Source organism: Lygodium microphyllum, chromosome 2, assembly GCF_053477565.2.
Source record: "Lygodium microphyllum isolate KBCC chromosome 2, Lygodium_microphyllum_v1.1.10, whole genome shotgun sequence".
NCBI classification, from domain to species: domain Eukaryota; kingdom Viridiplantae; phylum Streptophyta; class Polypodiopsida; order Schizaeales; family Lygodiaceae; genus Lygodium; species Lygodium microphyllum.
Genome location: NC_141136.1, coordinates 68,552,125 through 68,567,146, shown reverse-complemented (window position 1 = coordinate 68,567,146; position 15,022 = coordinate 68,552,125). Strand labels below are relative to the sequence as shown.

General features: G+C 38.6%; 1 protein-coding gene across 3 annotated transcripts in view; it reads right to left on the bottom strand.

Annotated features, from left to right (window-relative positions):
• Positions 1-226: 226 nt before the first annotated feature.
• Positions 227-15,022, bottom strand: part of LOC148039855 (peptidyl-prolyl cis-trans isomerase FKBP13, chloroplastic-like) — a 54,304-nt gene continuing 39,508 nt past the window's right edge. For 2 of the 3 annotated variants that reach the window (XM_087694675.1, XM_087694664.1), the window contains one exon: positions 8,220-8,556. In XM_087694675.1, the coding sequence (XP_087550801.1) occupies positions 8,492-8,556 (65 nt within the window). In that variant the 3' untranslated portion in view covers positions 8,220-8,491. Of the gene's footprint in view, positions 427-8,219; positions 8,557-15,022 lie in introns of those variants that run through there. The other variant, XM_087694672.1, reaches the window with a different exon arrangement.

Here is a 15,022-nt window from a genome sequence, read left to right as displayed (position 1 = left end):
GTGGAACTATAGATAAGATGTTCATTAATTTTAGAGAAGTAATGTCCAAGAGCTTGGTCTTTGGGAGCACCACTAGTCCTTGATCCTTTGGCCCCTCATAAGAATTTCTCATCATCTACTATTCCCGATTGAAAAATAAGAAAATATATGATAACTTCAAAGGTGATGATAGACACAACTATGTATTTTAAGTTGAGATAATATGCATTTTGGTTTTTAACAACTTCCACTATACATGATATTGACAGATCAATTGTTGACGTTAGCTTCAACCATACATGATATTGACAAGTCAATTGTTGAGTCCGTAGTATCTTTGAGTTTTACATAATCACTTTACTCTCTTCCAAGGTTGGAAATTCCAAGATTCTGTTGAAATTGGTTGTACTCATTTGATATCAAAGCTCTTTTTCTTTGCTTCTCAAACTGATAAGGCCACATATGCATTAATGAACCTATAAGTTTGGGTATCCAATTTAAGAAGCTTATTCTTCAATCCATTTTCAAGTTCAATGATCTTATCACAGCAATGATAGAACCCTCAACAATTATTGCCAAACAATAGTCCTCTCTCAAATCCATTTTTTTAAAACATTTGACAATACCAAGGAAAGCTTGGCAAAGGAGGAAGAATAGGGTTTCTAGAGGACTCTTCAACCTTCTCAACATGGCTTTCATTAATGCACTGAAGTTATTTTGGACCTAGAACATTTTGGAACATTAAGCGGTGGATTGTGAGGTTTGAAACTTGAGGGGTCTTCCATGTTGATGCTTGGAAAGAGGAGGCCATAGGTTAAAACAAAGTGATGTGATGGGGTCAATAGTAGTCGAGAGTCTTACATCATGCCATTTGGTCATCTAGGAAGCCCTACAAGATCCACCTATTGGGAATGAACCACAAGGTCAAAATGGCATGATATGTTGGGGTTAAGAATTGTGGTACAATGCATATTATGGTGTTTGGTTGTCTACTACTTTTGCCCATCGATTGGAGAGTGGATCATAAGTTTGAAATGCTGCAATATACACGGCTTGATAATAGTAGGACAATGTATGTCAAACGATTTGGTCACTCAAGAAAGCCTTGCAAATCCCCCAACACAGAGAGCAAATAATGATTTCAAAAACTCATACAAAAGCTTTAAATGAGGGTGGCAAAAGAAAATAAATAGAGCTATTGGATGCGACCATTGGGAGGATGTGATGGTTGACAGATAAAACGATGACATATGGCTGATTCGGATATGGGTATATATAGGCCAAACTCTACATTTTTGTCTATTTTTCCGAAGGCAAGTGAAAATAGGCTGTGATATAGCCATTTCTTGGCACCTCACACCTGTTACATTGTATCATTGTTTCCTTTTTCTCTTTGACTAGTTGCAATGACCAAATGGTGTGATATATTGCTTGCTTGGCACCTTGGATCTCCTATATTGTGTCATTTTCCCCTTTTGGTCTCTCACTATCACAATAACTAAACAATGTGATATAGCCCTTGCATGACACCTTGCATCCCCTATATCACACTATTTTTCTCTATTACTTTTCTGTTGCTCTTTCAATCTCAATGGCTAGGACCAAGAAAATAACATGAAAGATGTATATTTTCAAACCTCTAAAACCTTCTCCAAATACTTCAACTAATGTTGAAGCTAAGTCTTCTAAGGAGGCAACTAAAGTTCAAGTTAAGGCTTCTAAGGATGCTTCTTAGGCACCGTGTTAGGGGGATGTTTAGTTGAAGGCCTTAACCGTGGGGGGTTTAAGAGAGAAGGATGTAGAGAGTATGAGTCGAAAAGAATAAGAAAAGGGAAGATGGAACCAATTTGAGGATCAATAAATTATAATTGAAGTTGCCACAAAGCCATTTGATTCATACAATGTGCAACAAAGTAATTTCAATGCATGCACTCACTGTATGAGTGCAATACCTTGGGATGATTGTCCAAAAGCTTTGAGATGAGAACTCAAAGATAACCCCACTATAGGATGACACCTTGCTATACATCAGCTTTATGCAATCATGAAATGTTCAAATCTCATCTCTAATCCAAAAAAACATGTAGCATATAGTAGCTACCATCAACCGAGCATGCTACTGAGCGAGGTAATCCTCGAATCCTATAAATTCCATGTATGGGCCTTATAAATATGAGGTCAACCCTATTTGACTCTTATAAACAATAGTAAAAAATCTCATTTATGCTGCCCCAAACTCATCGTAAAGAGGGTTCTTCATCTACTTCAAGCATCTACCTGCTATAGACAAGCATATGCATTACTTGTTAAACCCAAAGATCAAATATTCTTATTGAAATTTTAGGACAACACTGTTTAGCCTACATACTTTGTTTTGCCATGTTCCATACAATTCATGGAAGCCACAAAATAACTCGTTTGTTGCCCCAATCAATCCTTGGTAGGTCAAGAAGTGTTCATTGTTATTCTTTAACAAAAGCTCTGATTTTGCATGAGATATGTCTTTCTTCCCTCCATGAATGCTTCAACCCACTCTTAGATAGTTTACGCCTACTGTCCACATTTTTTTGCTACACTCCTTCCCTTACTTTTCTTCCCTTTTTCATTTTTTACCTAACTCTCCTAAGTTTCCACTTAATCTCTGCATGAAGTCACATGCATACAACCTCCTAGTCATAGGCTTACATCATTTTCTCTTCTCCTCTTGAGTTTAACTTTATTACTTCCAAGTAATGTACTGAATCAAGACTCTGCAGTGTCTCCAACTCTCATATAACCTATCTTGTCATGTCATACATGCAGAATCTTGGACATAAAATCATATGACATTCATGTTGCTGTGGGGGGCGGGGGCAAGTGAAAGGTCTTAATCACAAGGATTTAGTAAGAAGAGACAAGAAGAGAGAGAAGAAATCTTTGAAAGAAGGAAGGTCCTTTGCAAAAGAGACACAAGAAATATAGAAAACCTAGCTATTGGAGAGTCTTTGATTTAGATCTTATATAGCATGCACAAATTTGATTAAGACAAGTTTGAGATGATAGCTCAAGATGATTTCATTGAGACGATAGCTTAGAAATATCCTATGCATCAATCCAATTATTGTTCACATGATCCAAATTCAAGACACAGACCCCTTTTCTAAGAAACCCCTTTTCTAAGAACAAAATTCATATATACATAGATTTCATTCAAGACAAAGTAACTTGCATAAATCTAAAATACCCTCTATATAAGAGAAACATCCGGCCTTTAAAACATCATAACACCTTTCCTTGATCTTCATGTCAACATATGTCTAAGAAGTCCATGTGACTATCACAAATTGTTTAAGACAACAATCTTGTTATAAGCTTCGATGCAACTTATTTTCCCCATAACTTCATACAAACTATGAATATCATCATTGAGGTACTCAAATCGAAGTGAGTAAACTCGAGTGACAAGTAATACTGGATGGCAAAATTCTAAAAATCCCCTCAAACTAGTTGAAAATGTCACTTTTTGAAAAATGTGTCGCTTTTTATATTTTTAGGCTTAGATGCCTTGTACCACTCAAGATAACTCCTTGCATGTGTTTAGATCCACACAAAATTCTTATTAAGTTACTAGAACTTAATACTAGAAAGTTAGACTATTTCAATGGATCAATTTTGATCCTAGAAAAACCTATTAGGATCATGAGTAAGTATCCCATAAGCATATATATGAAATACTTATATAGATGTATTTTCCTTAATTTTCCTTCAATGAATGTGTAACCACACAATACATCCCATCCAAACTTGCACATCCTTTGGCATGTGCCACAATATGCAACACTGCTCATTAGCCGCTAGTCATCACTATGCTTACATGGCTAAGGTCATCCATGATGTGGAGACTACTAGTTTTAAGGATGTGGATGAAGAAAATGGTACTATTAAGGCAAATGACACATGGGGCTTATAAGGTGAAACATGAGTTAGATTGATCTATTGAGTGCTATAAGGTAAGCTTGATTGCCAAAGGATATGAACAGACTCATGGCATTGATTATGAGAAGACTTTTGCTCCAATAGCTAAAGTAGTTACTATGAGGGCTACCATAGTAGCGGTTGTATCAAAGAGTCACATCATACATAAGATGAATGCTAAAAAATTCTTATTGCATGAGGAGTTGCAAGCAACAATCTATGTGGAGCAACCACCTAGCTATATAAATGAGAGTTATCCTAATTATATATGCAGGCTTTTTAAGGCCTTGTATGGGCTAAAGCAAGCACTAAGGGCATGGCATGATAGGATTGCAGGATATCTTATTAGCATTGGGTTTCATAAGACACATGCTGATCCCTCAATGCTAATCACTATCATTATATATAAGTGAGAGCAATGGAGATATCAGCACTATGTATGTAAATGACTTGATTATTGTGGGCGATAGTGAGATAGAGATTGATAATATAAAGGGTCTTCTCAAGGTCAAGTTTAAAATGAAGGATTTGAAAGAGATGTGTTATTTTCTTAGCATTGAAATAATCAAGATTCCAAAAGCATATGATTGTCGTAGAGAAAAAGTTCCTTAGATATGCAATAAAAGTATAATATGGCTCATTCAAAGCCAATCTCAATACCTTTGGATGTTAATGCTAAGCTTAGTACACATGAGGGTGATGTGATTGAGGATGTCACTATGTATAGAAAGATTATGGGCATCCTTATTTATTTGACTATCACTAGGCTAGACTTAAACTATGCAATTGGTTCAGAGAGTCAATTTATGTAGCTACTACCACAAAGCCATACTTGGATGGACTATGGCATAGATTGTGCTATGCCAAGTCTACAATTAATTATGCTTTGTCTTATGCTACAAGTGTACATTTGGATGTGCATGGTTACAACAATGTAGATTGGGTTGGGAGTATTTTAGATAGGAGGTCTACCAATAGTTGTATTTTCTTTTCGAGGTGGTATTGTTAGTTGGACGAGCAAGACACAACCTACAATTGCATTGTCTAGTATTGAGGCAATGTATATGTATATTGTAGTTGTTTGCAACATGTGAGGTAGCTTGGCTACCCAAGCTACATTGGTGATTTGGGATTATAAGTGGACAAGAAGGTTATCATCTATTGTGATAACCTTAGTAGTCATCAACTAGTTAAGAACCTAGTATATCATACATGGACCAAACACATGAAGATCCATTACCATTTCATTCAAGAGCGAATTCTAGCAAATGATATTGATTTCATTATTGTAGTACAAAGGATCATGCTGTTGATATTTTTACTAAGGTTTTGGGAGCTAAGAAGCTCCAATGCTTTAGCATGATGCTAACCTCCACATGAGTTGGCATCTACTACACACCTTGGTGATCTAGCAAGACTTTAATCATTGGCAGGTTAGGTGACGTACATGGAGGATGTGCTAGTGACTGTATAGCTGGACTATTCCCATGTAGTCCACTCTTAGTTGTGGCACATTCATTGTGACACCTCATCTATCCTTAGTAGGTTAACATTTAGTGATGACATGTGCATATATTTTAGTATTTTCATATTATTCATTTATCATATTTTAGACTATCTTTTGTATGGAAAAAGAAGAAAGAAAACAAAGAAGATTTCAACCTATTTCTTTGTGTGTTCAAGTCTGCATTATGTGTGTGTGTGTGTGTGTGCATGCTCTTAGTTGCTTCAACTTTCTCCCCTCTTGTTTATTTATATTTTTAGAGAACCACGTTCAATCGGAGACAAGTATATATTCCTAACTTCATTCTATCTTTATCATATATCTCAATAGCTTTTTTCAATAGATAAGACCATTGAACCACCGAAGCATATCAAACTTTGGAAATTTTGGCTTTAAAAAAAGAGACTCTACTACCTCTAAAGAAAATCAAAAAAGAATATCATATTCTTGTACACATGGCAAACTCTCTTTCACTCTTTTGATAATCTAAGGATTAAGCTAAGGAGAGGCAACTTGAGTTTTTGTTCACCAACTCAAGTTTAGACTTGCATGGAGTAAGTTTGTAGGGGCCTGCTTCACATGTGGTGCCTAGGGGCACCATTATAAAGTGTCCAAATGCATAAATAGGAGAAGCTAATGCCAAGTCCAATGAAAAGGAAGGATCATGGATGGAAGTGGTTAGAACTAGCTATGATGTAGGCAAGGTTAGTGAGACAGAGAAGGAGAAGGTTGATACAGATAAGAGTGAAGGGTGGCAAAAAGAAATTAGTGCTATACCAAAGGAAAGGGTGGATAGTACCTGGTTCAACCCTCACAAATTGAAAACTTCCAATACAAAGCAGCCATTCCAAAATATAGCAAAGGGAAAGCGAACTCTTTTACACATATCAACAAGAGTCCCTCTGAAGCACTTGGACATGGAGTACCCAGGGATTGATGCCAACGTACAAATGGTTTCAAATTTGAGAAGCAAAAGAAATAGTTGGTTCATCAAAGAAGTAACAAATGCTAAAGAGAGAGGGTATCAAAGCACTGAGCAGCAAAATAATAGCAATAAATATGCTAAGGGATCATCTTAAGCTTACCTTGCTAAACGTTAAAGTGCTCAATGGGTATGTTAAAAGATTCATCTTATCAAAATGGATTGTGAAATGTGAGCTAGATGTGGTGACAATACAAGAACACAAGTTGCATGGGTAGGGAAGTTCAACATGGACATGGAAAAGAAACCAATATGGTTGGAGGCAAGAAATGAAAGGAGTCTAGTTGTCTTGCAATATTAAGAACTAGTAGAGAACCAATACATAAGTAGGATGGACATGAGGGGAGAATTCTCATTTGAGTATCTATTAAGTGGGAGGATGATAAGAGCTAACATAGTAAACATTTATGGCCATAACAACAATAGACATAGGGAGGGATTCCATTGTTAATATGCTAAGGTGTAATTCAATAGTCTTGATTTCTAGCTATTTCAGTATAGTAATTGAGGAGGATGCTTTAACTACTACTTTGTTGCTTCAAGCATTTCAACAAGAATTCTAGAATCATTTTTGAGATCAGCATGAGTTGGTGTACTTTACAAACAACACTATAAACTGGGCACATAATGTATTTAAAGTTAGATAATGATGAGAATGGATGTATAAAATGGAAAAAGTAGATGGAGTTAAAAATAGAGCATTGCACCTTTTTATCTCAAACACCTAAAGTGTAATACTATGATATTTTTCAATATTAATTATGGATATGTTTGCATCTAGAAAAGAAACTCCATGTGATGGCTCTCTCTTAACTGCAAAGGTTTGGCAAAATAGGTCATCTAGAATTTGATTTTGATGATTCATGTCATTTGAGGTTTTTGAGCTCTCAAAAGTTTGGGTGCATATTTTGGGGATTTTGACATCACCAATGTGTTTGGAGTGCTACAAAATCTCCAAGGCAACTCCTAAATCACAAAAGCATACTTTCGACAAAGAGAGATTCAACTTTCTTCCCTAGGCTTGCGCAATCCAAGGGAGAGCTTTACCCAACAAAATACCCTATCTAGCTAAGGCCATTAAAAAAAGCTACATTGGACAAAATTGTTGTTTGAACGCACTTCAATACTTCTCATAATTAACCTTTAATTATGCATTTCTGTTGATTCATGCCTAAACACACTTGCATATTACTCTTATGGCTTGTCTAGAATTGATATTATTGGCTTAAGACTACTATCACTTACCAAAAACCTTTTATTCACTTTCTACCAATATATTACAACCCATGCATCAGTTTGTGTCGAGTTAACTTTGATACCCTCGTAACATATTCGGTGTTCAATTTTAATCCTTCATATTTGCTCACTTCATTAGTGCCACTTAAAATTTTCTAAAAACCTTTCATTCATAGTATGCTTCTCTTGCACTCGTACCCTCCTACAAGTAGGCTTTCTTCCCTAGTAATTTGTTCCATATCTAGATTTACTTGTTTGGGCATCTTGACTTGTTAGACAATTCACATACTCAATTCATATATTGTTCGCATGCACATGCATTGGAAGCTACATTACATACTAGAGGCCAAATTATAATTCCAACAAACAATCTACATTTTTACAATTTCGTCAATTGGTAAACATAGAATCAAGGGAGATCTTGGACAATACAAAGAGGGTTGTTTGTCAAACGTGCTCGGTGATTAGAGAGATGGGTATGTTAACATACCTTGGGCCATTAAAAAGGCTCATTTCAACTTGGAATCGCTTGGCAACCCTCTCACAAAATGAACAAACATTAAAGAGGTTGCAACTCTATAATTTTTAGGTTCTGAACTTGTTCTTTGGTGGACATATTTATGATAATGAACATTGACACCTCATAATATGGAGACGTTACTGCGTCAATTGCATTGGAGACATCTTCAAAGGAACGGACATGTTCATTTCATTTGCTTTTCTTCATGTATTTTGCATCTATATTTACATAATGTCTCCTCATTGAATAGATAAAATCAACATAATGTGAGACATTCATTGACCCATTAAATTTGATTTTTATATTTCCTATTGACTCAAACTTTCCCAACAAACTCCACATCAAAAAGTAGTACAGAATTTGGTGGTATGATGCAAGAACCTGTGTAAACATGTCAACATTACACACACACACACACACTCTCTCTCTCTCTCTCTCTCTCTCTCTCATTTCAATACTTTGTTTTACTCCTATAGATATGGATCTTTACATTTGATTCACTTGTTTAGATGTACTTTGATTACACTATTTGATGAGACATCATTGAAGTTGCACTCTATGCTCATCAATTCTCATAGGCACTTTGGCCTTTGGCAGATGTTAAAATCTCTCTCTCTCTCTCTCTCTCTCTCTCTCTCTCTCTCTCTCTCTCTCTCTCCGCGTGAATAAGTGTATATTAATGTTGGAATATTTACATCTAGCCTTCATGCCACCCAAACAAATGGATATTGGTCTCACATCAGGCCTTCTAGCCACCAAGAAAATCTTGTCAAGCATAAGTCAAAGCGAAAAGGCTACTACAAAATAACACATAAATATCATGCTAGTTGTAGAATTGGAGCAAACAATATCCTACCAAGGAGTAGCTACATGTTGGGAATAAAGGTCTCGTGCCTTTTAAATATACTCGGGTGTGAACACACCCTTAGCACTTGTACTTACACATATATATCTATCTAAAAACCTAAAGGTACACACTCGTCATTGTACCTGAAAACGTGCTCACTCTACTCTGCTCTCTCACTCTCTGTGTCTCTCACTACGCGTAATGACTGTTTGTCTCGATCTTTGTGCCTAATTGGTCCCTACAAACTGGTATCACAGTTGCGGTTGAGGCGTTTGTGCCTCTCTAAGTTCGCGAGCGAGTAGCCGAGACAAGTCGAAGGCATGCTTGTGTGCAGGAGAAGCAGTCGTATTGCCAGTCAACAGACGACTCACGGGAGTTGTAGCTTGAATTAGGCGGCAAGTTGCAGGTGAGCAGAAAGTGTCGCAGGGAATGCGACAATTTGTGACAAATGATAGCTGTGCGATAAGGCTAAGGCGAGTAGACAATTGATAGGCGTGTTACAGTCGACTGCCGCATAACGGGCAATAGGGGGAGCAATCGGCGCGCTGCATGACGACCAAGCGACAGCTGACAAAGAATAGCGGGCAGTTGACAGCGCGTAATTGGACAGCAGTCGCGCGACGGTGGTCCGTGGAGGTAGGCGCAGGCGATGTCTCGTCGGCGACCTGCACGGGGTCAACGGACCCTATCACGTTCCTAATCAAATTCTACCCCTTGACGCGGTTTCGCGCGCACAAGCACAAAATCTCAGATCTGTGCAAAATTGGCCCAAAAATTTGGGGCTTTACCTGAATTTGGGGATCTCAACACAGAATTGGACAATTTGACTCAGAAATTACAAAGTCGGTGCACGTTTGTCCAAGAATTTTGGGGCTTTTCATATTTTAGTGAAATTCTTTCAATTTCACTGAAATTAGTACACCCAGGACTTGGAAAATTTGGGGATTTGTCCAAATTTGGTACGAGCAAGATGCAATAATGATATCTATCTCAAAAATTGTAGGAATTTGTGACATTTTGTCCCCGACATTTGGGGCTTTTAATGTACATGCACAAATTAGGCTGAAATTAACCCAGTTTCTCGACATTGAGGCACATTGGACCCCGTGCAATTTGGGGCTTTTGCAGTTTGGGCAAATTTGTGCAACATTTGGTCATTTTATGTACATGCAAGTTGAATTCCGCGCAATTTGGACATCAACACTTGGTAAAATCTGGGGGTTTTGCTGAAATTGCTATATTTTGGTAAAACTAGCCTGTTCTATGATGACAGAGGAAATACAGATGTGTGTTCGATGCTTTCAGCACAAAATTTTGGGACCTTTGACTGTTCATGTCAAATTTTATGCCCGTGCGTACATGTACAACAGAAATTGCAGCTGAAATTTTGGGATTCCTCATGTAATGTGATGCACATGCGCTTAGAACATCTATAATCAATTGGATAATGCTGTAGCACATGGTTTGGTGCTTCTAAAAATTTAACTACAGATTTGAAATATGTGCTTATATGTGGTCATTTATTGCTGATTGGTACTTGTTTGTACCTTGGTCACTTGGGTGACAATTTGGGCTTGCATTTGCTGGCTTTTGTCACATTTGGGCTGAAAATCATGGTTGGCAGTAATGACAGCAGTAATCTAATGCACATAAAGAAGCTTGAAGGTGCACATAACTTTGCAGTTTGGCAAAAGCAGTACTACAATATCCTATTACAAAAGAAGTAGGCAAAGCTAATCAAAACCAAAGGGGTAAAACCCACGGACATGGATCAGGATGATTGGGATGAGTTAAATGAGCTTGCACGCTCAACCATAGAGCTATCAATTTCTAATCCCTTGCCCTTCAACATTGAAGGTTTGGATTCTACATATGCTATATGGACTAGACTGGAAGAACTATATGCACAAAAGAGTGTTGCAAGCAAAGTGTATTGGTTGAAAAATCTTATGGATTTGCGTATGAAAGAGGATACAGCAATGTCTACTCACTTGAGTGAGTCAAACTCCATTTTCAACCAACTAGTTGCCTTTAAGTTCATGATTGATGAGGAATTTAAGGCTACTTTCTTGCTTTGCACTCTACCAAAGAGTTGGGATACATTTAGGACTGCTATAAGCAATTCTAATGTAATCATTTTATATGCTGATGTAGAGAGTGCTCTACTTGTGGAAGAGATGAATCGGCCGAACAATGGATCCAGTAAGTCTTCCAGTGCTTTGCATACTAGGGACACATCACAGCAAAAGGGAAAATATGATGGCAAGGGATGCAGTAAATCACATGGCAAAGATGTTGAATGCCATCATTGTGTGGCAAGAAGGATCACTTTAAACGTGACTGCTACAAATGGAAGAAAGAGAAAGGAAAAGGCAAGAAGATAGATGATAGCAAGGAAGAGAAGAAGGACAGTCAGCCTAAGAAGAGCAGTGTAAAAATTGAAGAGGTAAATGTAGTCACTTATGACAGCGACAGTGGGAGTGATGTACTCTTTGTCTCTTCACACTTTGGTGCACATGCTTTACTTGCAGATACAGATGATGGCATGCATACCTGGATTCTCAATTCAGGTGCTTCCTTTCATGTCACCCCTCATCGTGAGTGGTTCTTCGCCTATACAGGGGGTCGACATGGTGTTGTCTATCTGGGGAAAACTATGCATGTGAGATTGTAGATATTGGCACTGTGCAGTTACAGTTTCAACATGGCTCTGTCTTTACACTTCAGCATATACACCATGTACCTCAACTCAACAAGAGCTTAATTAGCACAGGGATGCATGACCATGTTGTTGCCGTGAGCGAGCTGCCAAGCGTTTCTTTGCGGCATGGCCGATTGGGACACATGAGTCAAACACGAATGAAAGTGTTTTCTTGTTTGGGTTACTTGCCTTGTCTTCGTTATGCTGATTTTGAGCATTGTGATCATTGCATTTATGGCAAACATGCACAAACGTCTCACAAAAAGTCTATTTCTTTGAAATCTTCTCCTCTAGAGTTAGTACATTCAAATGTATGTCAAATGCCAGGATTATCTTTAGGGGGAAAGAAATATTTTGTTACCTTTGTCGATGATGCTACACAGAAAGTATGGGTTTACCCTATTCGTAGCAATGATGAAGTGCTTGACAAGTTTTCAAAATTCTTGGCATTGGCTGAAAATCAAACAGATAAGACACTTAAGTGTCTTCGCTCTGACAATGGTGGGGAATATGTATCCAAGGCCTTTCAGGCATTTTGTGACAGCAAAGGGATAAAGAGGGAGCTCACTACCCCTGATAACCCGCCGCAAAATGAAGTTGCAGAGCGTCTGAATCGGACCATACAGACTAAGGTCCATACGATATTGTCTCATGTTGCATTACCCCATGGTTCTTGGGCAGAGGCTATTATGACAATCGTTCACGCAATTAATCACTCACCAAATAGGTCTTTGGGGAGGGGAGGGGAGTTACCCAAGAAGCGTGGTCAGGCAAGCCACCTTCATATGCTCATCTAAAGTGTTTGGTTGCGAGGCTTTAATGCACATTCGTAAAGAAGAACGCAGCAAACTTGAGCCAAAGTCCTGTAAATGCATTTTCCTAGGATACAGTGACGAGGGTGAAATGGGATGCTGGAAATGATCAGTCAACTATTGCCCATGAAAATGAGCCATTACATGTGCAGGAACAGCCAAGAAAGCAAGTTGTTAATGTTGATTTGCAAGCTGAAATGCCAGGACAGCATACTGAAAATGAAAATTTGCAGGAGCAGCCAACAAACAATGACCATTGGGTTAGGAGATCGTCTAGGGCTACTAGACAACCTGACAGGTTTGTTCCTGGTGCAATTAATGTGGTTGATTATGTCATATTGACAGACTATGGTGAATCGTCTTGCTTCAAGGAAGCAATGGACAGACAGGACAACAAGAAGAGGTATATAGCTATATTGTCAGAGATGGAATCTCTTGAAAAAAATGGCTCTTGGGACTTGGTGCAGTTGTCTGAAGGGCAGAAAACCCTTCCATGCAAATGGGTTTACAAGATGGTCACTTCTGGTTCCTCACCAAAGTAAAAGCAAGATTGGTTGCAAAAGCGTACAAGCAGGAGCATGGAATTGACTTTGATGAGATTTTCTCTCCTGTAGTCAAGATGACTACATTGAGAACCATTTTGGGCTTGGTTGCAGTTGAGGATATGGAGCTCATACAGATGGATGTAAAGACTGTGTTTTTACATGGTGATCTGCATGAAGACATATATATGCAACAGCTTGAAGGGTTTGTTGAACAAAGGAAGGAAAAAATGGTATGTAAACTCAAAAGGAGTTTGTACAGGCTGAACCCAGCACCAAGAGAATGGTATCATAAGTTTGATACATTCATGCAGTCCCTAAGCTTTCATAGACGTCAAGTGGATCACTACTTGTACACCAAGAAGGCAGTAGATGGCAGCCTGATTATCTTGCTTTTGTATGTTGATAACATGCCGATTGCTAGCAAGGATACTCATGCCTTGGACTAATTGAAGCAAAGTCTTCATGGCAGCTTTGACATGAAGGATCTTGGTGATGCAAATCACATTCTTGGCATGCGAATACTGAGAGATGGATCAAAAGGCTTACTCTATCTAGATCAGCAGGAGTATATCTCCAAAGTTTTGCAGCACTTCAATATGGAGGGGGGAAAACAATTGGGGTTCCATTGCGTCCATATGTGAAACTTAGTGCAGAGGACAATCCTATATCTAATGATGAGAAGGCTGAAATGGCCAAGATACCATATGCTTTAGCTATTGGCAGTTTGATGTATACTATGGTTGCTACACATCCTGACATTGCCTTTGCAGTGGGAGTGGTTAGCAGATACATAGCAACCCTTGGCAAGAAGCATTGGGATGCAGTGAAATGTATTATGAGATACCTCAAAGGTACAAAGGAGTTGTGCATCTGCTTTGGAAAGCAGAAGGCATCTGTTGTTGGCTTTACGGATGCAAACTATGCTGGTCATGCGGACTGTAGGAAGTCCACTTCTGGATATGTGTTTACTTTCACAGGAGGAGCAATCTCTTGAATCTCTAGGCTACAAAAGTGTGTTGCATTGTCTACTACAGAGGCAGAGTATGTGGCTGCCACTGAGGCATGCAAGGAGGCTTTATGGCTTTCACGTCTGGTGGGAGAGCTTGGCATCACAAAGTTACCTGTTCTCCATTGTGATAGTCCGAGTGCTATCATGCTAGCACAGAATCGTCTTTCATGCAAAGACAAAGTACATATAGATGAAACACCACTTCATTAGAGATGTACTTGACAGCAAGAGCATTGAGCTTGTCAAAGTGCATACAAATGATAATCCTGCAGGCCTTCTCACGAAGGATCTTCCAACAAAGAGGTTTGCTCATTGCTGACAAATGATGGGAGTTGTATAGATGCACATTGGCTTTAGGTGGGATGCTGTTGGGAATAAAGTCCTCGTGCCTTTTAAATGTGCTCGGGTGTGAACACACCCTTAGCACTTGTACTTACACATATATATCTATCTAAAAACCTAAAGATACACACTTGTCATTGTACCTGAAAACGTGCTCACTCTCTACTCTGCTCTCTCTCACTCTCTCTGTCTCTCACTGCGCGTAACGACTATCTGCCTCGATCTCTGTGCCTAATCGGTCCCTACACCACATCACGGAGGACTGCGTCTACTGTAATCACAAAAGAAATCTGCCAATACGAGTAATCCTTGAACACAAGCCACATGACCACGAATATTGAGACAAAGTAAAAAATAAAGGTATTACAAGTATGCCAAATGTACCAGAGAGTTGCCCACCTGAGAAACTAGAAAAGGCACGCATAATCCACACACAGAGGAAACAAAGCTCCAAATCTGTCTCACCAAGAGGGCAAGAGATGAAGAGAGAAATTGCTATCTCATCACAAGTACTGCAAAAGACACAATGGCCTCGTGAGATCTTGCAAGCATGTAGAACATCCCCAATAGAAAGACCATCGATAAGCAATC